Below are 24,345 nucleotides of genomic sequence, written 5' to 3' on the forward strand. Positions count from 1 at the left end.
CTACAGTACTCTACAATACAGTACTCTACTTTCTACTATGTTTTTTAAATTGTATTCTATTTCTTATAACCCTTTTTGTATATTTCTCCTATTTCTATTTAAAGTGTATTTGTGTTATTCTGATGTATTGGGATTGTTTCTTTTGAGCTGCTGTAACAAGGGAACTTCCCCAGTGTGGGATTAATAAAGTACATCTTATCTTATCTTTATTGTTTATCTAGTTTTTATCTCTCGTCTTTGTAAATATTTAGCTTCCACTTGTTTGCTTTTATTCACTGTTCCTCATTCACTTGAATTTACTTTACTTATTTACTACTTTTGTTATATTATTTTTGTTTCCAAAGAGCGTCTGAAACAGATGTTAAAGATCTTTTCTATTTCACTCAACTGTTTTACGTCTGAACCTCCATCCCTTCGCTCCATTTTACTGTAATCTGTACTTTACTCTACTTCACACGTGTCAAACTCAAGGCCCGCGGGCCAAGCCCGGCCCCTCGCAAATTACCATCCAGCTCACATATCATTTTAGGTTCATGATCAATTTTGGCCCGCCTAGTTGTGCGCCAAACCAAAAAGACGGTAAACTCTTTTCAAACTGCAATGACGCGACACTGAAAGCAGAATTTAGCAAATTTGCCGAGTTTGAGACTCAGAAATTCCCCCAGAACCAGAGAGTTTGTATATTCAGGCTGTGAAACAGGTTGCTGTGAGTCAGCTGTGTGGTAGCCTAAAATGTAATCTTTGTTTTAGATTTTATGTCATTGTGCAGAGGACAAAGACAACAAAATGCAGAAGTGCAAAACAAGCAGAAAAGTGCAATGTCATATACAACATATAGACAGGTGGTGCATAGACAGGACACGAAATATAGACTACTGTAGACAGTAGTATACAGTTGGTTTACAGGAGGTGCTTTAAATATAAATGTCTGCAGTGTATTAGCAGTTACCTTATAAGAGCAGAATAAATATGGCTATGTAATATGAACAATGTATAATTGATTTGCTAAACTCTTCGGTGGCTAAAGACCTTTTTTTGCTGACTTTTTTAGGGCTTTCTGTTGACCAAACAGTGAGAGAGCAATATGAGACCTGCAATAATACAGTCAAAGATATTTGACTTCTTCGATAAATAAAAGTAATAAATTAAACATGTCTGGCCCTTGATGTGATTCCTATTATTAATGTGTGGACCTTAATGAAGTTGAGTTTGACCCCCTTGGGTAATATAATAATACAAAAATGGGAATATGAACCAAATACAGACTATTGTGGCTTAAAGGGATAGTTTGGATTTAAACCTCAGGAATACAGTATTACACCGTTTTTAATTGATTAATTAATGTCATTCAACTAATCACTCAGCTGACTGCTACTCCTCAAACTATTGGTTTTTAACAAAATCATATGTCAAAATGTATTTATGTATTTATTTATTATGTTTTCGCCAAAAGGTTTACATGGATACTAGTCTCGCATTACCAGACCTTCCTCCACAGCGCTGCGGAGGAAGGTCTGGCTAGTCCACACTGCATTCCTGGATGGGAGGAAAACCTGCTCTGGTTTATTGGCATTTCTTTAAACCAATCACAATCATCGTGGGCGGGGCTAAGCTCCGGACGGAGCCACGGTGCCTCTGCTAAATAGTCTCAAGAAGGAGCTTGTTTTGGTGGAACATGTGGACGTTCAAAAGATGTTTTAGTCGTGCAACAGAAAACTCAGATTGGACAGATAGTCTAGCTAGCTGTCTGGATTTACCCTGCAGAGATCTGAGGAGCAGTTAACCATAGTCCTCACAAATCAGCCGGAGGTTAGAACGCCAACACAGAGACAGAGGAAGGGGACGGTGATGAAAACGTTTGTATCAGTTAACACTGTGTCAGACAACTTTTAGTTTTTCTAAGTGTGTTTTTGGCACTTTTTTCCTAGCCTCGTGAGAGCGTCCTGATCTGGCGAGCTCCAGTTTTCCACTCGCAGATCAGTCTGGCATCTTGAGAGAGAGAAAATGTGGAGCCGTTCGCCAAACGACTGACCAATCAGCGTTGGCTTTGAGGCGGGTTTAGGTGCGACGCAACGAGAAGTGACAGTTTAAACAGTCTAAACAACATGGCGGCTTCCACAGATGAGATGAGCGTAGCTATCGCAAGTTTTATCCGAATCAGAAAGTATTCCTTCATTGAAAGAAGAGCAAAAAAACGGCACTGCAGGCTTTTCTCGGAGGAAAAGCTGTCTTCAGAAGCGTACCGTGAAAACTTGGTGGGGATTGTCGTTGATGAGGTTCATGTCACATACAAATGGTACGTTTAAAAAGGTTAACGTTAGCTACGTTACCTAATTTAATTGTATGTTAAATGATGGCATTAGAAGAACTGCAAGGTCCTTGAAGCCAAACTAACCCTAGCTACACTAACTTAGCTAGCTTCACTAACTTAGCTAGCTACACTAACTTAGCTAGCTTCACTAACTTAGCTAGCTTCATTGATCTGATTGGTTGATTTGGCCCGTCCATCACCAACATAGGTGGTGATAGACAGATGGTTTATCCAATCAGCTAACCAGGATTTTCGCCCCTTCCCAAAAGTTCTCCAATGGAAAGTTCCCAGATGGATATGCCGAGCAAATGAGACGCAATCCATCTGGAGTCAGGTTACATTTTTCCACGTTTTCAATGCTATTTTCACTAACACTAACTTATTACCAATAGTTTTACATGTATTTTTGGAATTCATGGTCAATAAATCTCATTTATAGGAGATTATACCTCATTTTGAAATGATGAATGATTTTGACCAATATTAGAGGAACGTAACGTATGTTGGTGGAGAATCTCAGACGTGTGGACGTCAACGTTTAGTCAGGTTTTGAATCCATTTCAATTTTTCCAAATGCAAACTGCTTTTACTTATGATTTCTTATGAGGAACTTCTGAAAATAATCAATTGTTGTGACACAGTTCATTTCACATACAGGCACGTCAGGATATAACATTTGGCTGTTGCAATATGAAAATAATTATGGCACTTTCTTACTTAAACCGACCTACAAATGTCATTTATTTAACTATTATGGAACATTTGTGCCATTAACCCTTTTTTTTCTTCACTTTTCTCGACATTATGTTTCTTTTTTCTTGACATTTTGGGCGCTTATTTCAACTTTTCATATTTCTGATGTAAAAAAAAACATTGAAAGCACAACATGAGGGTTAAAAGGTATTTGCATTTTTTTCATTTTTGTGTGTTATTCATTATAAAAAGATCAGACAGGGGGCCTAAAGCAACTGCTTATATCGCTTTAAGGGTAACTTCAGTATTTTTCAACCTGGACCCTATTTTCCTATGTTTTTGTGTCTAAGTGACTGATGGGAACAACAATCTTTCGGCAGCTACAATGTAAGTTAATAGGACAATTATGCAGCTTGTATTTACCTTCACATAAGTGCTCATTTTGCTGCTGACAGACTCAGATTAATATTCTAAGAGTCTGACAACATTATGAAAGGATCCTTACAGAGATTTAAAAAAAGACCGTGGTAAAGGTGGTTTCATATTGGACGGATATTCAACACATCTGAAGACTCTATTATGCAGCTTGACCTTTTGACCTATCCATCTCAAAACACTTCTGGTGACCTCAGCTAACTGCCCTACACATCACACAAAGCTTGTATAAATATTGTTTAATATTAAAAAATGCTATACATATATAATAATAATAATAATAATAATAATAATAATAATATAGATTTATAGCATTTTTTGAGAGTAAAAAATATTAATATTTAAAAAAATACACCCTTTGATTTTATAAATATTATTTAATATTAAAAAAATGCTATACATATATAATAATAATAATAATATAGATTTATAGCATTTTTTGAGAGTAAAAAATATTAATAATATTTAAAAAAATACACCCTTTGATTTTATAAATATTGTTTAATATTAAAAAATGCTATAAATATATAATAATAATAATAATAATAATAATATAGATTTATAGCATTTTTTGAGAGTAAAAAATATTAATAATATTTAAAAAAATACACCCTTTGATTTTATAAATATTGTTTAATATTAAAAATGCTATAAATATATAATAATAATAATAATAATAATATAGATTTATAGCATTTTCTGAGAGTAAAAAATATTAATAATATTTAAAAAATACACCCTTTGATTTTATATATATTTTTTACTCTTAAAAAATGCTATAAATCTATATTATTATTATTATTATTATTATTATTAATTTATAGCATTTTTTAACATTAAACAATATTTATAGAATCAAAGGGTGTATTTTTTAAATATTATTAATATGTTTTACTCTCAAAAAATGCTATAAATATATTTTATTATTATTATTATTATATATGTATAGCATTTTTTAACATTAAACAATATTTACAGAAGCTTTGTGTGATGTGTAGGGCAGTTAGCTGAGGTCACCAGAAGTGTTTTGAGATGGATAGGTCAAAAGGTCAAGCTGCATAATAGAGTCTTCAAATGTGTTGAATATCCGTCCAATATGAAACCACCTTTACCACGGTTTAAAAAAGCAATAGCCTACTTTTAGCGTGTATAGAGCCAACGTATTTTTACATGTAAATCTGTAAACTGTGTTTATTTCAACAGTCGTGATGGTTGGAAAAGTGGAAAGATGACCCAAAATGTTTTTTTCATAGTTTTATTTTGTTTCTGTCGACTGTGAATGAAGTGTGTTTAACGATGCTTAAATGACTGTTTATTTACATGGAGTCTGGTGGGTTTAGTGAACGCGATTTCGCAGATGTTTTTATGTTTAAAAAAAGGATCTTACTCTTTAACAGAAAGGTCGACCTCCTTAGAAATCGTCCATTGTAACCGGTAGGCGTGGCTTGAAAGTAGACTCAAAGGGAAGTGAAGCAAGTGCATTCTGGGAGTTGTTGTCTTTCATCCACATGAGCCAAAAATAAATTTTCTGGCTTTTCTCGGTCTAAAAGGCAAGAAAAATCACATTTCTACTACATAAATGACCCAATTTAATACATTCATCTTTCCAGTGGTGAAATATCCCTTTAATACTGGACCAATGTCAAAGATTGTTGTTCCCATCAGTCACTTAGGCACAAAAACATGGGGAAACAGGGTACAGGTTTAGGGCCGGCTCTGGATGTCAGTCTGAGATGTTACAGTAGGCTAGATAAACATTAAATATATATGGCCAAGCAAATCAAATATGTAAATACATTTCAAAAAATAAAAACAACAAAATGTTTGAGATATGTACAGTGGTGTAATGTAACTAATAAGTACACTTACTGAAGTACTGGATTTGAGTACATTTTGAGATAGGCTACTGTACTTGAGTAAAATAAAAAAATAAAAAATAAAAATAAAAAAATATATTATACTGTGGTATACTATTGATCAGTAGTGAATTACACATTTAAATGTAATAATAATTAAAAAAAACAATAGTTTAATAAATCTTTTGATCTGCTGAGTAAAAGGAGTCCTTTGAATCTGCATAGTTACTGTTTCTATTTCTTCCACATTTTCCTTCTTTGATAATTTCATTGTTTTTATTTTGAGGTTGCTGGGATGTCTTATTTTGTAAACGGCACAAACTGCGAGCGGAAGCCGTTTGAGCTCTACGGTATCTTGCATGCTCGTTTCTGATTGGACGATCACACTTACGCTCTATCTCACCAATGAGCGGCCAGCTATGAGCCGTTAGTGGCTATATAAAGAGGGATTCGGTTAGTTTCCGGGTATTTTACTTCGACGCAACGAAATTTCTTGAAGTTAATCATGTCTGGAAGAGGCAAATCCGGCGCCGGCAAGGCCAGAGCAAAGGCCAAGACTCGCTCATCTCGTGCTGGACTCCAGTTCCCAGTCGGCCGTGTCCACAGGCTCCTGAGGAAGGGTAACTACGCTCAGCGTGTTGGTGCCGGAGCTCCCGTCTATCTGGCGGCCGTGCTCGAGTACCTGACCGCTGAGATTCTGGAGCTGGCTGGAAACGCCGCCCGCGACAACAAGAAGACCAGAATCATCCCCCGTCATCTGCAGCTGGCCGTCCGCAACGACGAGGAGCTCAACAAGCTGCTCGGCGGCGTGACCATCGCTCAGGGAGGTGTGCTGCCCAACATCCAGGCTGTCCTGCTGCCCAAGAAAACCGAGAAAGCCGTGAAGAGCAAGTAAAGCTCCGTGCTGCTCCTCAACCAACCCAAAGGCTCTTTTAAGAGCCACCCACTCCATCCAAAAGGGCAAATCCCTCGTAGACTTTAAGTCTAACACACTTAATGGATTTATTAACCACTGCAGAGTGTCCCATGTCAGATTAATGCAAAGGGAAACATGAGGTGGATTTAATAACAATCCTCGTTAACATGCTCCTGTCTATGCCAAATCATATGTAAACAAAATGGTGATATACTTCTTACACACATCCCCATAGACCGTATATAAGAACACATACCTCGCCGTGTATAATAACTATTCACCCCAAGTGTCCGTGTGCAACGCAAAATGTACGTTAGTTCTTAATTAACATCGACACACAATATTCATGAATATTGAGTAAATAAATGAAACAAAAACGTAAAATAACATAAATAATATGTATGGCAGTTATACTTAATGATAAATTATGATTTTGTGTTCCTGGGCCACTTAACACATAAAAACTGCTGTATGCAGAGTGGAAATCTAAAAAGTATATGTACTCCAGTACTGTACTTAAGTACAAACTTGAGATACTTTACCTACTGTACTTTACTTGAGTCTTTCCTTTTCATGCCACTTTCTACTTCTACTCCACTACGTTTCAGAGATGAATATTACTTTTACTCCACCACATTAATCGGACACCTTCAGTTATACAAATTAAGATTTTTGCACGCAAAACGCATGTAGTTTCTACTGTTTGATTATAAATGTATCTACTCAACAACAATAAACAGACCTACAACTACAGCTGAACTCATTAGCCAACTAAAGACTGAGTTGATTGACGGGACGCTTTGGTCGTTACCAGTTCATCCCTCCTGTTGTCAGCTTTACCACAGCTGTAAGGTGCTTGGAAAGCTTGGAAGTGGACCTTGAAAGTCTTTAAAAGTGCTTGAATTTGTCTTTGGAAAAGGTTTAGGAACCCTGAATATAAAACAAGATAAGAAGACAGAAAAAAGATTAGAAAAATAGAAACATATTGCACAAGTGAGGTGTGTATAATAGACGTGTTGGGGAGTGTTAGCAGCAGTTGGGGGAGGCCTCAGTAGCTATGGGAGGTGTTTGATTGATATATAGCTCTGGTGATAACGCTGTTCTGTTTGGGCGTTGAAGGCCCTATAGGCTACGTTCAGACTGCAGGTAAAAGTGGCCCAAATCAGATTTAGACCACTTCCATATGTGGTCCTGAATCAGACCCAGATCTGATTGTTTTCAATGTAGCAGTGTGAACAACCAAGGAGGATTTGATGCGACTTTTACGTCAATCTACATCACATGTAGACGTGTTGGCCCGGCCTAGTTGTGCGCCAAACCAAAAACACAGAAAAGTGTTTTTTAAACTGCAATTACGTGACATTCAAAGCAGAATTTGGCAGATTTGCCGACTCTGAGACTCAGAAATTCCCCCCAGAAGCAGAGAGAGAGTTTTCATATTCAGGTTGTTGTTAAAAAAAAAAAATGTATCGTTGTTTTTCTTGATTTGCTAAATTTTATGATGGCTAAGGAACTCTTTTGATGACTTTTGTAGGGCTTCATGTCAACAAAAATGTCAGAAAAAAAGCAACTAATTTACAAAAAGGTGACAAAAGAGAAAGAGAAAGCCACAAAATAAGTCGGAACAAAAACAAATAAATAAATCCAGTGTGGCCCTCTGGGAAAATGAGTTTGACCCCCCTGATCTACATCGACATTTGTCACAATAATGCTCCGGTGGGAGTCAGCCCGAGACACAGACAGTAACATTAAAAACCTGACTAACCCTACAGAATGGAGAACAGTGATGGAGCAAGTCACTGGAGGGAGAGGGAGGGGTTAGACCTCATTAGTGTACGGGGAGATACTTCTACTCATGTGGATGAAAGACAACAACTCCCAGAATGCACTTGCATCACTTCCCTATGAGTCTACTTTCAAGCCACGCCTACCGGTTACAATGGACGATTTCTAAGGAGGTCGACCTTTCTGTTAAAGAGTAAGATCCTTTTTTTAAACATAAAAACATCTGCGAAATCGCGTTCACTAAACCCACCAGACTCCATGTAAATAAACAGTCATTTAAGCATCGTTAAACACACTTCATTCACAGTCGACAGAAAAATAGCCAATTAGTCTCTCTTTCTCTTCATTCTCTTCAGCCGTAACATTAATGAGCACCTGCTCATTAATGTCACAGCTGCCATTACTCAAACATTTTGAAATAAAAGCCAAAATGTTTCCTTCCTCCATAACCTCCCTGACTTTAGTACAACAGCGTGCTGTGACTGATGTCATTGTTATTGGTCTTTTGCGCATGCGGGTCAGTTCAAAACTGCAAACAGTTCACACTGGAATCTGATATATAGGCCACGTTTTAAAAGGTAATGTGGTGGCCGGGTTGGCTCAGTGGTAGAGAAGGCGCACATATACTGTGAGGTTTGTGCCACATTTTAAAAGGTCACGTGAACAGCCAAACAAAAAATCCAATCTGAGCAAAAAAAAATCTGAATTAAGCATTAAGACTTGCAGTGTGAACGTGGACATTGTCTCTGTCCCAATGGAAAGAGGACAAACTGACTGTAACCAGATTGTGGAGATTTGTTGCTCAAATGTCTATGTCGAAGCATCTGTCCCTATTCAAATAAACATGAAATGAAAACAATGAATGTTGCTGGCCTTCTTGTGTAAATGGTTAGCATACTGAGCTCAGTTTCCATAATCTTCCGTGCTGTTTTTTAACCAACCGGACCAGTTATTTCCGGTTCTTTATTAGGAGCTGGGAGGGAAGTTTGGCCTACTTGAGTTTCTTTGGAAGAACAGCGTGTGTTGAGCTTTCCTCACCGGGCGTTAAGGAACCATGATAGGTCTTTTGTTATGTTGATTCCCAGGAATTTGATGTGGTTGCGGGAGAGTGGGATGTGTGGTCGTCCTGGATCTCCTAAAGTTCACAATGATCTCTTTGGATTTTGTGGTGTTCAGAACCTGATCATTGTCTGAAACTTCACTCCAGTGTTTGAGGAAAAGGTGATTTGTTTTTACATAAAACTTCTCCGTATTCAAACCCTAACTCAATAGTTTTGGGGCCTAAACCTAACCAAACTGCGACTGTTTCACAAATAGAGCTTAGATCGGGCCCAAAAAATCAAGCCCGACCCTACCCGAGCCTGTGCACGGTGTGTCCGAGCCCGGCCCGGCCCGACACATTAACTGTAATTATGAGCCCGAGCCCGATTTAAACCCGAAATATCTTCCCTCATTAGATGTTATTTAAATAATCATCAGTTGATGTGGATATAATGACTAAAACGGCAAATAATAAAACAGTCTGGTAAGTTCAGAGAATCACATTACTTTACTGTAATGCCATCTTTACAACCCAAAAAAGATTACACTTATACACCTATAAACGATAATACAATATCCAAAATCTAAGACCATATCTAGAAATAGGTCACATGCCTTTTTCACAAATAAGAGGAACGTTTTATTTTGATTCAAATGGTGGTTTGCAGTTTTACAGAGCACACTACAGCGCCGCTTACTGAGCTCCATGGCTGCAACACAACAAGCTCCTGGCCGCTTCGGAAACCAAAACTTGCGCATATTAAATTGGGAAGTGATGATCGGATTTGAAACCAAATCCTCTAAACGATTCCAATACAGAAACGATTCTACTGGAATCGTAATTTCTACCCTTAAGGACTTGATGTTATGAAAATTCAAAAATCAACAACAAAGCAAGATTCAACGTTCACCGGAAATGCAGCGGCTTACACTGTCTCGCTTGACAAAGGGATCAGAAAGTGGAGGGCTGGGCTGAGGCTGCCTGTCTTCAACTACGTCCGCAGAAGGGCTTTAAATTGTCGACGCTCGCCGCTGCTGGGCATCAGTTAACAAACTAGACTCTGACAAAATGAGTGGTCGCGGAAAAGGAGGTAAAGGACTCGGGAAAGGAGGCGCTAAGCGTCACCGTAAAGTTCTCCGTGATAACATCCAGGGAATCACCAAACCCGCCATCCGCCGTCTGGCTCGCCGCGGCGGAGTGAAGCGTATCTCCGGTCTGATCTACGAGGAGACCCGTGGTGTGCTCAAGGTCTTCCTGGAGAACGTCATCCGTGACGCTGTCACTTACACCGAGCACGCCAAGAGGAAGACTGTGACCGCCATGGATGTGGTTTACGCTCTGAAGAGACAGGGCCGCACCCTGTATGGCTTCGGAGGCTAAATCAACAACGACCTGATTTAACGACAACCCAACGGCTCTTTTAAGAGCCACACACTTATTCACAAAGCGCCTGTTTCCTGTGATGTATAGAAACTATAAATACACATATCAAAGTGGATAACTACAACAAAGTAGTCTCCGTATAACCAAATGTTATGTTTAAATGTGACAGTAATTGCCTTCCGTGTAACAAGTTCAGCAGAATTAATGTTTAAAGATAAGTTTATCAATCCAGCACTGGGGAAATTCCTGAAAACACTAGTTCCCTGACCGGGAATCGAACCCGGGCCGCGGCGGTGAGAGCGCCGAATCCTAACCACTAGACCACCAGGGAAGCATGCGAGGTGTCGCATACACTGGCATATTTACTACAGTCTCATATTTAAGTCTATAGATGAGATATTGTAAGTACACCCACACACAAGTTAGCATTACATAATACATATTGAAACATCTTATGAAACTAGAAATCCCCAAGGGGTAATTAACTTTCACAGCCTATCCCTGTAAATAACCATGGTTTTGTTTTAACTATAACCCATTTTACCCATGTACTGTTTCCCCTTATGTCCAAGTCCACTTCGTCTATTAGCTGATTTAATTTAAATAATCTAAAGACTTTTACATGAGTGATTGTGTGTATGAAACTGACAGCTGCATACTGATAGTGTCATGTTTCTTTTAGATGTGTAAGACATTAATTTCCCTTTGTGGCTTAATCAAGTTTATCAGCAGTCTCCACAAAAACACTAAAAGCAATTATTGTATCATTACACATGAATAAAAGCAAAACCCTTACTACTCAACAAGGATGAAAAAGGTATCTGAATGGATGGCTTGGATTCTTCTAATGTAAGAATAATTGCTCATCAGCCAACCAATGTTTTTTTAAAAAAAAAATTGGCATACTGGTTTACAAATCTGATATAAATAAGTCATGAACTAATAATTAGGTGTATTAGAATATGGATGAGAAACACGTAAGGATCACAGCTCCGAGTTGTATGTGTGGTGGCTCTTAAAAGAGCCGTTGTGTTGTCTTGAGCAGTCAGGTGAGTTTAAGCCCTCTCGCCGCGGATACGACGGGCCAGCTGGATGTCTTTGGGCATGATGGTGACCCTCTTAGCGTGGATGGCGCACAGATTGGTGTCCTCGAACAGGCCGACCAGGTAAGCCTCGCTGGACTCCTGCAGAGCCATGACGGCGGAACTCTGGAAGCGCAGGTCGGTCTTGAAGTCCTGAGCGATCTCTCTCACCAGGCGCTGGAAGGGCAGCTTACGGATCAGCAGCTCGGTTGACTTCTGGTAGCGACGGATCTCCCTCAGAGCCACGGTACCGGGCCTGTAACGATGAGGCTTCTTCACGCCGCCGGTGGCCGGGGCGCTCTTGCGGGCAGCCTTGGTGGCCAGCTGCTTCCTGGGGGCTTTGCCTCCGGTGGACTTACGAGCGGTCTGCTTGGTTCTTGCCATTCTGCTTCACTTTACTCACGAAAAGTAGCGATGATTTTGTAGCGACAGTCTCCAATTATATAGCCAGAGCCGGCGCACAGGCGACGCTGATTGGTCCAATGTTTGCGCGTGCTACAGAAGCTCAGCCATTGGACAAAAAGAATTTGAAAATTCAAATTTACCCGCTCATTTTAATCTATTGTTTAGTACATTTCTAAAGCTTTGGGTACTAACATAACCGAATAACGCACTTATTATATAGTTTTTAATGTTATGTTTTACTATTAAGTAGTATGTTTTATTTTCCATCTTATTCTTGTATTCTTATTAATTATGGCATTTTATCCCTGTTTTTATTTCCATTCTTTCTGTTTTCTCTAATTGTAAAGCACTTTGTACTGCTTTTCTTGTATAAAATGTGCTATATGGATACCGTTTCTTATAATTATGTTTAGCATTATTGTGTATCATTAAAACAGTTTTGGTCCTAACTGCAGTGAAATGACTCAAATATCGGCATAAATTGTGCAATACTAAATGTGACTATACATACTATGACATGTAATGGAGTGTGGAGCTTTACATAAACTCGAAAATAAATCAAAAACAGCATTAATGTGTATGAGAACTGGCGTGAAAACAAAAGTGCATGTTATACTGTACTTAAGACATGAGATTATTGATTTCAACAAGATGTTACGGCAGAAGCTGGAATACAGTAATTTTACTGAGCACTGCTTTCACTCACTTTACATGTAATGTGTTTCTTTCACAATTAAACATGTACCATTTCAAACAAATCCTGCTTGTCCTATTATCCGTCTCTACACTTCACTTTTTCTTAAAAGACACCGTATAAGTTCATAGTATGCCGGTTATAAGCACATAACGCCGTTTATGCTGCTACTTAACCAACATTGTACAGTTTCTGGTTTGCACACTGCTGAACAGATTTCCAGTGTTTGAAGCATAATGACAAGATTATAAAGTCAGTAAAGAGGTTTGTACGCTGTGGGTTGTTGCCTAAAACATCCTACTTTATGAAAAACCTTTTGCTTTTACTTAGTTGACTTTTTTGTACGTTTAAAAAAAAAATTGAACATGCTACATGGCACTTATTAACTGCTCTTCAATGGACACTAAACATGCTCTGTGATCTGCTTAGTTTCAGATTTGTGGGCAGGTTAGTCTCACAATCGTTGGTGTTTCAGTAGGGTAATTAGGGACTTCAGAGATTGTGGCATTTTGACTTACCAGTATATAAAGCCAGTGAAATGTGTATAAATGAAACTTTGCTCTTAAAGAAGAATTGTGTGGCTCTTAAAAGAGCCGTTGGTTTGGTGGGATTTCGGCAGCAGGACGGTTTACTTGGAGCTGGTGTACTTTGTGACGGCCTTGGTACCCTCAGACACGGCGTGCTTGGCCAGCTCCCCGGGGAGCAACAGCCTCACGGCGGTCTGGATCTCCCGGGAAGTGATGGTGGAGCGCTTGTTGTAGTGAGCCAGACGGGAGGCCTCACCGGCGATGCGCTCAAAGATGTCACTCACAAAGGAGTTCATGATGCCCATAGCCTTGGAGGAGATGCCGGTGTCGGGGTGGACCTGCTTCATCACCTTGTAGACGTAGATGGCATAGCTCTCCTTCCTGGTCTTTCTTCTCTTCTTGTCCTTCTTGCCGGCGGTCTTAGCTACCGCTTTCTTGGATCCCTTCTTCGCTGCTTTCACTGCTGGTTCAGGCATGGTTACAATTCTGGTGTTCACCGGTAATTGTGTGACAAAGTTGCTGCGCTGCTCCTTCTTAAGCCCCGGAGATGCAAATTTCTCTGTGCGGTTCCCACTCTCCCATTGGCTGATTGTTAGCGCGTCAGAGCGTATCTATGCGGAAGTCTCACTCCGCTGTTTTTTCTGGAATGGAGATGCATTTTAAGATTAATTTACAAGGCATTAGTGACATAGTGGTGTGATTAGCAGACTTTTAAACACATTTTAAAAAGTAAACTAAAAACTCAGATTTTGTTTCTTGATCATCGCTGAAAACTGTAAAAAATAAAAAAAAATAAAAAGGTGATTATAAATCAAGTGTGTAAACATACAATAATATGTGCAATAATAGTCCACTTGCACCGTTTAGGTATTATTTTTTACACTCTTGATATTAAGTTTTTGTCACGCATGTGTACTGTCACACACACACACACACACACACACACACACACACTTCGATATTCCTAATAAGTGTATCAGGCCCTGTACTGGATACGTTATTATAGCTCCCACATGCTTACATACAGCTACCCACTGTCAAGCGTAGGCTACTGTTCCGGTGGAAAATGTCAGAAACAGTGTTGGGTATCTTTACCGAGATAAATGGAAAGCCTGTGTTCTTGCTGTGCTCACAGCACCTTTCATTGCTCAAGGAATACAACATTCAGACTTCCTTTTTTCGTCCTGACCAGAATGAATATACAGTATAAGACATATTTTTGAAATTACACTTATTTTCCCTATAGGATAACTCAGGCTGATCATCGTCTGTTTTGTCAACAGATTGTTCATTATGTACTTACAACCCTTTTCACTAAAAGACGAACACATTTGGACTTGTTATGTATTGGTTAGTATGCACTGGTTTCACTTAAGACAAAAACATAGAAAAATAGGGTCCAGGTTGAAAAAAAAAACAGTAGTTACCCTGTTTTAGAAAATGTAAACATGCACTTTTTAATTAAATGCAGTATATTAAAACCTCATTCTTAAAATGGGATTCAATAGACTATTTTAATTTTGCATAAGTCAAATGTATTAAATAACTATGAATTAGATAATTAGATCATATCCAACTACAATTTGACCCTCCTGTTGTTCTCGGGTCAAATTTGACTCGTTTTCAAACAGTTCCTATCACAGAAATTTGGGTTTCTTTCAATCAAAATGTCAAAAAATATATAATAACATGGATGGTTACATGCAACACTCTTCACAAGTTAAATAAATGATCAATACTTTGAATTTAGGCGTTTTATTTAATTTTGTAGCATTTTTTTTAAAATAAAAGAACGTTGAAAAATGTGACAAAAATGTCCAATAAAACTTGGGAAAAAAAACAAACATCGGAAAAAGTGAGCAAAAACTTGGGCAAAAAAGTGACAAAAGACTACGAAAAAAAGTTAAATTTTGACCCCAAAAAAAACAAAAACTTGTACGGTCAACGGGGACACAACGAAAGGTTAAAAATGTCACACTCATATTACATTTGTGCAATACAGTTGTATTAACTTCAAATTTGCCATCTAATGTCTTGTGTGTGAACATGTTATCTGTCAAAGGACTACTGTTTAACACTGAGCTGACTAGTTCTCAGACATTTCACTATATCTTTGACCCCGTTGACCCTGCCCACATAGTACAACATTTACTCTTTCATCCACCAGCCAAAAGTTAGTGAATGTCCACATATTTACCAGCCATTCAATAGATTGCCATTGTTTTTTGGCTGGGGGAGTGAAGCAAATCTAACAGTCTATGCATTTTCCCAGCAGTAATAATTCTAAAAATGGACGAATAACTGTAGAACTGAAACCTAGATGTATGGACCACATGTAATCAAGTTGTTGAAAGTCTTAAAATACAATTCTCAGAAATAAATAAGCATTAAGGTTATTGTTCCCCTTAAATCACTCAACGATGTCAGAAGTACGGTTCATTGCGTAATTTGTTTAATAAGAAATCAAAATGTGATGTAGCAACTATAAAGAGTTAATGAACACGTAAATGCAAAGACAATAACGGCAAGTTACGTTGCCATCAATTATAGGATATGGGCTCTTTAAGGAGAAGTGTGTGGCTCTGAAAAGAGCCGTTGGGTTGTCGTTAGATCAGGTCGTTGTTGATTTAGCCTCCGAAGCCATACAGGGTGCGGCCCTGTCTCTTCAGAGCGTAAACCACATCCATGGCGGTCACAGTCTTCCTCTTGGCGTGCTCGGTGTAGGTGACGGCGTCACGGATGACGTTCTCCAGGAAGACCTTGAGCACACCGCGGGTCTCCTCGTAGATCAGACCGGAGATACGCTTCACTCCGCCACGGCGAGCCAGACGGCGGATGGCGGGTTTGGTGATTCCCTGGATGTTATCACGGAGAACTTTACGGTGACGCTTAGCGCCTCCTTTCCCGAGTCCTTTACCTCCTTTTCCGCGACCACTCATTTTCGTTAGAGCCTAGTTTGTTAACTAATGAACAGTAGTGGAGAACGTAGAAATATAAAGCCCTTCTACGGACGTAGTTGAAGACAGGCAGCCTCAGCCCAGCCCTCCCCTTTTCCTCCTCCTCTTTACAAGCCAACGGCTGCATTTCCGGTTAAGAAAAAAAACCGTTAAGATTTAAATTTAAACCTGTGTGACGGATTCATTTTAAGGATGATTCAGTCTTTTACAGTTTGATTATCCTGGAAAACGAAATGTGAAGGGTCAGTCATGAAAAGAAAAGAAGTTGCTAGAAAAAGCTAGAGTTTTATCTTGTTTATTTTTTTATTTTTTTTAATAAATGACTTCATAAAAAATATGACTAAATGTGTGATTATTCTTAATGTTATATACCTTTATGGGGCTAAGTAAGCAATCAAACCTGCAAATTAACCCTTAGTTGCTATGAATTGTTGTTCAGACAACGTGAGTACAAATACAGAAATTCTGCTCCCAACTAAGCCCAATGTTGCAATATTACATTTCTCTAAAAACTACATAAACATTTTTTTTTAAACTCTTTCATTTCTGCATCAAAGGCCTCCTACAACATCTGAAAGGTAAAAAATAATTATTTTTTTTAGGTCTTTCTATATTTGGGTCTTACAGTGTTAAACTCAAACTCTCATAAAATCTAAATAAATCCATCAAATCAGCCCCCTTAAAAAAACATGATGTTTACCAAACATGTACCACATATAAGATTTACATATTTGCTTTTATTCTTCTTTAGAAACACACGTTTTCACAGATTAATTCAGATAGAGGGACCATCTTTTACTTGTGATGTTTGGTTCAAACTTGACACATCTGTGTAAATAAAAATAACTAAAAGTTGAAGATGAAGACTTCATTCTGAAGACAGTAAAAGATGAGTCTTAGTAGTTTATGTTGGCCTATATGTAAATAACTAAAAAACTGTGTGTAAATAGTTAAATGAGGAGAGTAAAAGTAAAGCGCCAGTATCTCAAAAGATACTTAAATCCCTTTCCATCTACTGCATTTGTAAAGTAGACATTTTATTTTGTCATGTCATGAATGGTACTTTATCTTGCATCATCATTCTAATAATACATAATTAAATAAAAAAATAAAACCTTCAGTCAAGCCAAAGCATATTAGTTTATGAGCTAAACAGTGATTAAAATACACAAAAAGATACTGGACCCCTTCACAGACCGACCACAGCGTTGGTAATCACACCTCCAAGTCCATAATTACATTCGCAGACGACACCACATGAATTGGGCTGATTGTAGACAATGAGGCTCCAGGCTTAAGGTGAACACCTAAACGCCTCTAAGACAAAGGAGATGGTGATTGACTTGAGTCGAACAAAGGATATAGTTCACCTCCCCCTCCACATACATGGAGAAGCAGTGGAAAGAGTGGAGAACCTAAAGTGATATAAGAATAGAGGAGGTGCTGGGGGCCATTGAATTATTTCCTCATGTTTGTGTATAATGAAGGTATGAACAGTAGCTGCATGGGAGACGCCTTCTATCAAGGTGCCAAAATGAGATGAAAATATAAAGAACAAACATGTCCTTCTAAAGGTCGCCTATCTTATCTTAGTATCTTTTCTTTTATTGTCCATAGTATTCATGTGGATCTGTTATTTTATCATCCTCATCCATGTGTATTTTCAAACATCTTTATATTTTGGGGGGGGGGGAGAAACACTCAAACCATTATCAAACAATCATTTGATGCCCACCCTGCAGTGACTATGAGTCCCTCCTGTTAAAGATCCCAGGTTTAGATAAAAAACCATAAAACATTTGATGTTCACTTGCTGCCATCTTGAACATGCATGCACAAACACACGCTCAAATAACAAAGAGGCAACTTCTAGCCTCTTGTCTCTTTGTTGTCTATCTGGATTTTAACTGTGAGAGAGTAAAAATCCTGTGAAGCAACCACATGAAGTTAACACCGTTAACTCAAAATGAGTCCCCCCCTTCCTTGACCTTTGTGTTTTGTTGACACTGGCCATGATAATAATAGCTAATTATGTTTCTGCATTACTAGCCACAAACACAGAAATTGCCATTTAATGTTGTATATTTAATACTTTGACTTTTTTTTTAACAAACTACAATAACAGAATAATCCCGGACGGGGAAAGACAGTTGTTGCAGCAGAGAAAAGTACATAAATTAAAATGAGAACAGAATAAAAACAGAATATATCAGTATTATGTCAGTTGTTCAAAGCCATGTTTATCTGTTACTTATAAAATGAGTCATAAGCATATAAATATGGCCACTGCCTTTATTATTTTAACTTTTATTCAGTGGATTTTAACCTTCCATCTTATTATCCATTGTGTCACAGCCCAGCTCGCCAACTGTGTAGAGACTGAGCAAAAAGGCTGTTGAGGAAAGCAAGTTTATTTCAACAGAAACAAAATATAACGGAAATCAAACATTAAAAACAAAATGCATTGCACACATGTCCCCATTTTAATGATCAGTTTATGCAATTTACTTGCTATAAACCACTTTGTGCTGCTATACAGGATAACTACTGAATATGGTACATGTATTTAATGATAGTTAAGGCTTCCTATGAGATGTAAAGGAGCAACACCACTGACTATTCTCTTTAGGATGAAGTGGGTGGTTAAAAAGAAGAAAAAGCCATTAGGCTATTTTGACTATACATTGCTGTGATTCTACTAGGACACACTTGGCATCAATTGTGATTATTGTATTAAATGTTAGCTTCTAAGTGTATGGGAAACATGGTGTAGCAGAATAGTTTGAACTTTGAGGAGGAATTTGCTCTTTTGGATGGAGTGGGTGGCTCTTAAAAGAGCCTTTGGGTTGGTTGAGGAGCAGCACGGAGCTTTACTTGCTCTTCACGGCTTTCTCGGTCTTCTTGGGCAGCAGGACAGCCTGGATGTTGGGCAGCACACCTCCCTGAGCGATGGTCACACCGCCGAGCAGCTTGTTGAGCTCCTCGTCGTTGCGGACGGCCAGCTGCAGATGACGGGGGATGATTCTAGTCTTCTTGTTGTCGCGGGCGGCGTTTCCAGCCAGCTCCAGAATCTCAGCGGTCAGGTACTCGAGCACGGCCGCCAAATAAACGGGAGCGCCAGCACCAACACGCTGAGCGTAGTTACCCTTCCTCAGGAGCCTGTGGACACGGCCGACTGGGAACTGGAGTCCAGCACGAGATGAGCGAGTCTTGGCCTTTGCTCTGGCTTTGCCACCGGTTTTCCCTCGTCCAGACATTTCCCAAATAGTTCTCTGTGATACAGACCGCGAATTGTGACGCAAAGAGTAGAATAACTCGAAGCTGGAAGAGCCCGGCTTATATAGCAATCATCTGGTCGGTCATTGGTCAGGCACAGCAGTACGGTTGACCAATCAGAGGGCTCGACGTCACAGCCCTACATGCTCTGGGACTTGCCTTCACAGAACTTTGTGTATGTATACTGTGTACAAGCAGAAAACGTATAGTGCAATAACATAGCATAAAATAATCAAATAAAGTTTAAAAAAAACACAGTGAAGCACAAAAAGAAACAATAATTAACAGCATAGCATAAAACCTCGAGGAAATGTGTAATATTATTTGTAATAAGGATCATGCCTGCTAAGATCATGTGCATCAAGATTAAACAGTTTATATTTGTAAGAATGAAATTGAATTTTACTTCAGCTGAATTAATCACATCTAAGTTCCTGCTCGAAAATGAGCTGAATGATAAATGATAAAAAACTTAAATATTTAATCAACTTAGTCTGTCCGTCTGTCATTAATGTAAAAGCAGTATTTCACTGTTAGAGGTGGTTGAACTGAAGTTATTTTTGAACTATAAACTAATGATTATTTTCATTCTGAATAAATCTGCTAATTATTTTCTCCATTTATCGATTGATTGATTATTTGGTTTGTAAAAATAGTAAAAAAAATGGTGTCACAAGTTTTTTAAATCTTAATCCATTAAGCCTTTGAATCTCCTACCAATACTACTAACTAAGCTGTCAAATACATGTAGAGTAGAAGTTTAAAACGGTCAGTGAACATAATAACCTTAATATGTACTGAAGTACAATACATAAGTAAATGTACACTTAGTTACATTTCACAAATGATGGCAGTTAGCATACCTTATTCATACAAACAGCCATGTTAGTTAATTTATATGCTTTTTTTAGCTGCATCTGCAGTAACAGTACAAAAGTATTATCAGCAAATTATACGTACAAGTATCAAAAGTACTACGGTAATTATGCGTAAGTGTTATGTAATTATAGAATATTATATTATTCTGTTTTTATTACTAACAGATATGTTTACAATATTTTAATGCTGTAGTTCATCAATGTTGAGACCATTTAGATACTTTGAATACCACTGAGTCGCACAGTACTGCATCATATCATCTAAACATATTGTTTTTTTAACCATCACTTGTAATTATCAAATAAATGTAGTACAGTAAAAAGTACAATATTTGCCTTAGAGATGTAATGGAGTTGATTTAGCATAAGATGGAAATACTCAAGTTAAGTACAAGCAGTCAAAAGTGTACTTTAGTACGGTACTTGAGTAAATGTACTTTCCACCACTGTTTAACCATTAAGTGTAATATGTATGTGTATATTTTAAACAGCACTTGATTTACTATATTATTACTTTACCTTCTCATATGGTTTTACTACCTATTCTTATCACTGGATAATTATTTGATGATATATGTACATTCACTACATTCCTGTTTACATTACATGTTAGTTCACTTTTCAATATGTCTACAACAAATATGATTTTTATGTCATGTTTTATAGGACGTTTAACTTTTATTACACGCATGTATGTCATTGATTCTTATTTTTAGTTGTATAGCTTGTCCAATCCTCGTGTTTAAGTGCTGGTTCTCTGTTAAGTGTTTTGCATTTGACCATACGTTTAAACAACCGCACATACAAAAATAATAGATTCGGGAAAAAGGCTCTTTTAGGTGGATTTGGGTGGCTCTTAAAAGAGCCGTTGGGTGAGTATGTTCAAATGTGAACAGTTTACTTCTTTGCTGGCTTCTTGGCTGCAGCTTTCTTTGCGGGTTTTGCCGCTTTGGGTTTGACGACCTTCTTGGCGGCTTTCTTAGGTGCAACCTTCTTGGGTGCTGCCTTTTTGGGGGTTGCCGCCTTCTTGGCCACCTTCTTAGGGCTCTTTGTAGCCTTCTTGACCGCAGGTTTCTTCGCCTTCTTGGGTGTTGCCTTAGCTGCTTTGGGCTTCTTTGCGACGGCAGTCTTCTTGGCTGCTGCTGGTTTCTTAGCGGCGGCGGGCTTCTTCGCTGCCGGCTTCTTGGCTTTGGCTGCGGGTTTCTTCACTGCTACCTTCTTGGGCTTCTCAGCAGGCTTGGCGGCCTTGAAGGACCCGGACGCCCCGGTTCCCTTGGTCTGGGTGAGGGCTCCTTTCAACACCAGAGTCTTGATGGCGCGCTTGACGTGGGCATTGTTGTGCTCTACGTCGTAGCCTTTGGCGCCCAACTCCTTCTTCAGAGCCACGAAGGAAATACCCTTGCGTTCCTTGGAGGCGGCGACAGCTTTCAGGATGAGCTCGGCGGCGCCGGGACCGGACTTCTTGGCCGGCTTGGCTGCTTTCTTCCTGGGGGCCTTTGCCGGGGCCGGAGCGACTGCTGGAGCGACTTCTGCCATTATGTTATCGAATAATCTTCTAGAGTAGTCTGTGGTGACTGGTACAGAACTCACAGCAAAGACAGACACTTAAACACACCATGAGAACCGTGGAGACTCAACCCAGCCTGCCGCTCACCAGTGCAGCAGGAATACTGTGCCACTTGTGTTTTCTCTTCACCAATAAATGTATAAAATACACATCTGGAGGAACAACTAAATTATTAAATTTAAGGGAACTGATAGCGAAGGAGTTTCTCTTTACATATACGTCCAATTAAGCGTTGCAGATGTTTGTTTATTGATAAGGAAGGCTTTAAACCTTCCATAACTACTGCCGTGTGAGGCACTGCTGCGGGTCTTTTCCTTCTCATTTCTCTCTTAAATTCTTTAAAATACACCGCAAGTTCACTAAAACCAGTTAGATAGTGGGAGCACATGTTTGTTTAAAGACTTAAAGTAAAAACAGTATATTCCTGCTATTATATCTGTAGGAAACAGAGGTTAGTTTGGCATCTGCAAACACACTCAAAAGTTCCTTGGGACTTCACAGCTGCCATGGTGGAAAGTCACTGTCTGTCATTTGTTTTATTCTGCTTTAGATTTATTGTATAGGTGAGACGATCAAAAAGTATTTTTCAGTCATTAAAGTTAATGCACATGAAAGGAATATCTTATTTCACGTTTTCTATTCACTTTGAGAAGATCTGTTCATCTGTTCTGCAGCAACCCACTATAAGCTGTTCATGTGGCCCAAGGCCTGTATACAGTTGGAGTGAATGACATTATATAATTATACATATATACATATCTATGTATATATATCTGCCATGATAGCATGTAAAGTGTCAATGTATTGCTTTAATATGTATCATGCATTTATTATGTTTATACATACATTATAGTCATTACATTACTTAGGCCTGTTAACCTCCCAACTACTGCCTTGTGAGGCAGTGCTGCGGGTCTTTCCCTTGTGATCTCTCTCCCAAATGCTTTAAAATACAACAGAAGTTCACTTAAAAGAGTTTGAAAGAGAGAATACATGTTTGTTCAGAGACTCCATTTAAAAACAGTCAACTCTTGCAAATATTGTTTCATTAAAAGACGTTGTTTTGGGATCTGCAAACCCACTCATGTTGGGATTTAGGCCACTGGCTGAGATCTACACTTCTACACTTCCTGACACAGTGTGTTTAGCAGTTTAATTTATACAACCACATTTAGATCATAGCTATTACAATCTCAAATGTGTTAGACAGATAGATGTAACACTGTAAGGACACAAAGGCTCTTACACGGCCCTTAACTTCCTCAGGTCACAGTTTGGCTCCCACACACTGTCAACACTAGACTTCATTGTTTAAGCTATATTCTTGTTCATTGACTTTTGTAGACTTTAAAAACAAACAAATGATTCAAATGATGCAATTTGCAATGATGCAAATTAGGAAGAGATACCTCCACACAGGCTCTAATAACATATTCAATACACATATTTTGGTTAAATAACTGCCAGGGTGTGATACTTAAACACACAAGCAAAACATTTATGTACAAATACAAGTCCGAAAGGAAATTGAGTAAAATAAGCAGCGCTGGAAGAAGCATTCAGATCCTTTACTGCAGTAAAAGTACTAATACCACAATGTAAAAATACTCTGTTACAAGTTGAAGTCCTGCATTGGAAATGTTACTTTAGTTAAAGTCTGTTAAGTATCATCAGGGAAATGTAGTTAAAGTATTAAAAGTAAAGAACAATCCTCCTATTTTAGAAAGAGGAAAGGATTCAAACAGTGTGTTTAATGGTCTAATCATGTCAGCTGGACTTGTAGCCGTTATATTGTTGGCTAGTTTACTTTAGAATAAAACATGAGATTTTATAACTACATGTGTTTTGTGTGCAGGAATCTTAATGTGTAAAGTAACTAGTAACTAAAGTAACTAGTAACTAAAGCTGTAACAGATGAATGTAGTGGAGTAAAAATTACAATATTTCTCTCTGAAATGTAGCGGAGTAGAAGTAGAAAGTGGCAGGAAAAGAAAATACTCAAGTAAAGTACAAGTACCTCAACATTTGGACTTAAGTACAGACTGTACTTAAGTCCAAATGTTGAGGTACTGTAGGCTACTGTAGCCTACAGTACTGGAAAAGGAAGAGAGGTCGACCCAGAGACAGCTGGCTGGCTGGCGAGACCTGGACGCCGATGTCAAGAGGACAGGCCACACTTGGGGACAGCTGGAGAGGCTTGCTCAGGACCGAGACAGCTGGAGAATCTTTGTAGTCGGCCTATATGCCCCAGTAGGGGATCCATTTTAAGAGACTAACCTAACCTAGGGGAAAATAGACGGAAGAATCACACTCAGTTGCCAGTTGTTACTGTATACCTCCCCTTGTAAATGTTATATTAGATTAGATTCAACTTTATTGTCATTGTGCAGAGTACAAGTAGGCTACAAAGACAACGAAATGCAGTTTGCGTCCAACCAGAAGTGCAAAAAGAGCAGAAAAGTGCAATGCGATATACAAAGTATCAGGGGCGTAGCAAAAAATTCTGGGTGCTGTAGTAAGGCATTTTCTATGGGCCCC

General features: G+C 38.6%; 6 protein-coding genes, 1 non-coding gene and 1 pseudogene across 7 annotated transcripts; 2 read left to right on the forward strand and 6 right to left on the reverse strand.

Moving 5' to 3' along the window:
* The first annotated feature begins 5,780 nt into the window (after nucleotides 1-5,780).
* LOC144532855 (histone H2A-like) lies at nucleotides 5,781-6,490 on the forward strand. Its single transcript, XM_078273790.1, has one exon. The coding sequence runs from the start codon at nucleotides 5,801-5,803 to the stop codon at nucleotides 6,188-6,190; it is 390 nt and encodes a 129-aa protein (XP_078129916.1). The 5' UTR covers nucleotides 5,781-5,800; the 3' UTR covers nucleotides 6,191-6,490.
* Nucleotides 6,491-10,061: 3,571 nt separating this feature from the next.
* LOC144532496 (histone H4) lies at nucleotides 10,062-10,485 on the forward strand. The gene has a single exon (XM_078273283.1). The coding sequence runs from the start codon at nucleotides 10,107-10,109 to the stop codon at nucleotides 10,416-10,418; it is 312 nt and encodes a 103-aa protein (XP_078129409.1). The 5' UTR covers nucleotides 10,062-10,106; the 3' UTR covers nucleotides 10,419-10,485.
* A 195-nt stretch (nucleotides 10,486-10,680) lies between these two features.
* trnae-cuc (transfer RNA glutamic acid (anticodon CUC)) lies at nucleotides 10,681-10,752 on the reverse strand. The gene has a single exon. It is a non-coding gene; the product is annotated as a tRNA-Glu (tRNA).
* Nucleotides 10,753-11,315: 563 nt separating this feature from the next.
* LOC144532394 (histone H3-like) lies at nucleotides 11,316-12,179 on the reverse strand. The gene has a single exon (XM_078273111.1). It carries the CDS (start codon nucleotides 11,885-11,887, stop codon nucleotides 11,477-11,479), a length of 411 nt encoding a protein of 136 aa, XP_078129237.1. The 5' UTR covers nucleotides 11,888-12,179; the 3' UTR covers nucleotides 11,316-11,476.
* A 946-nt stretch (nucleotides 12,180-13,125) lies between these two features.
* LOC144532328 (histone H2B 1/2-like) lies at nucleotides 13,126-13,621 on the reverse strand. The gene has a single exon (XM_078273025.1). It carries the CDS (start codon nucleotides 13,603-13,605, stop codon nucleotides 13,231-13,233), a length of 375 nt encoding a protein of 124 aa, XP_078129151.1. The 5' UTR covers nucleotides 13,606-13,621; the 3' UTR covers nucleotides 13,126-13,230.
* A 1,964-nt stretch (nucleotides 13,622-15,585) lies between these two features.
* Nucleotides 15,586-16,081, reverse strand: LOC144532351 (histone H4). Its single transcript, XM_078273053.1, has one exon. It carries the CDS (start codon nucleotides 16,066-16,068, stop codon nucleotides 15,757-15,759), a length of 312 nt encoding a protein of 103 aa, XP_078129179.1. The 5' UTR covers nucleotides 16,069-16,081; the 3' UTR covers nucleotides 15,586-15,756.
* Nucleotides 16,082-18,230: 2,149 nt separating this feature from the next.
* On the reverse strand, nucleotides 18,231-19,421 carry LOC144532321 (histone H2A). The gene has a single exon (XM_078273015.1). The coding sequence runs from the start codon at nucleotides 19,341-19,343 to the stop codon at nucleotides 18,957-18,959; it is 387 nt and encodes a 128-aa protein (XP_078129141.1). The 5' UTR covers nucleotides 19,344-19,421; the 3' UTR covers nucleotides 18,231-18,956.
* A 947-nt stretch (nucleotides 19,422-20,368) lies between these two features.
* Nucleotides 20,369-21,966, reverse strand: LOC144532366 (histone H1 pseudogene; annotated as a pseudogene).
* Nucleotides 21,967-24,345: the final 2,379 nt, after the last annotated feature.

This window comes from Sander vitreus, chromosome 17 (genome assembly GCF_031162955.1).
Source record: "Sander vitreus isolate 19-12246 chromosome 17, sanVit1, whole genome shotgun sequence".
Lineage (NCBI taxonomy): Eukaryota > Metazoa > Chordata > Actinopteri > Perciformes > Percidae > Sander > Sander vitreus.

Bases quoted from the DNA above. Each gene is read 5' to 3' on its own strand.
- LOC144532855 (XM_078273790.1), top strand. From the start codon at position 5,801: ATGTCTGGAAGAGGCAAATCCGGCGCCGGCAAGGCCAGAGCAAAGGCC.
- LOC144532496 (XM_078273283.1), top strand. From the start codon at position 10,107: ATGAGTGGTCGCGGAAAAGGAGGTAAAGGACTCGGGAAAGGAGGCGCT.
- LOC144532394 (XM_078273111.1), bottom strand. From the start codon at position 11,887: ATGGCAAGAACCAAGCAGACCGCTCGTAAGTCCACCGGAGGCAAAGCC.
- LOC144532328 (XM_078273025.1), bottom strand. From the start codon at position 13,605: ATGCCTGAACCAGCAGTGAAAGCAGCGAAGAAGGGATCCAAGAAAGCG.
- LOC144532351 (XM_078273053.1), bottom strand. From the start codon at position 16,068: ATGAGTGGTCGCGGAAAAGGAGGTAAAGGACTCGGGAAAGGAGGCGCT.
- LOC144532321 (XM_078273015.1), bottom strand. From the start codon at position 19,343: ATGTCTGGACGAGGGAAAACCGGTGGCAAAGCCAGAGCAAAGGCCAAG.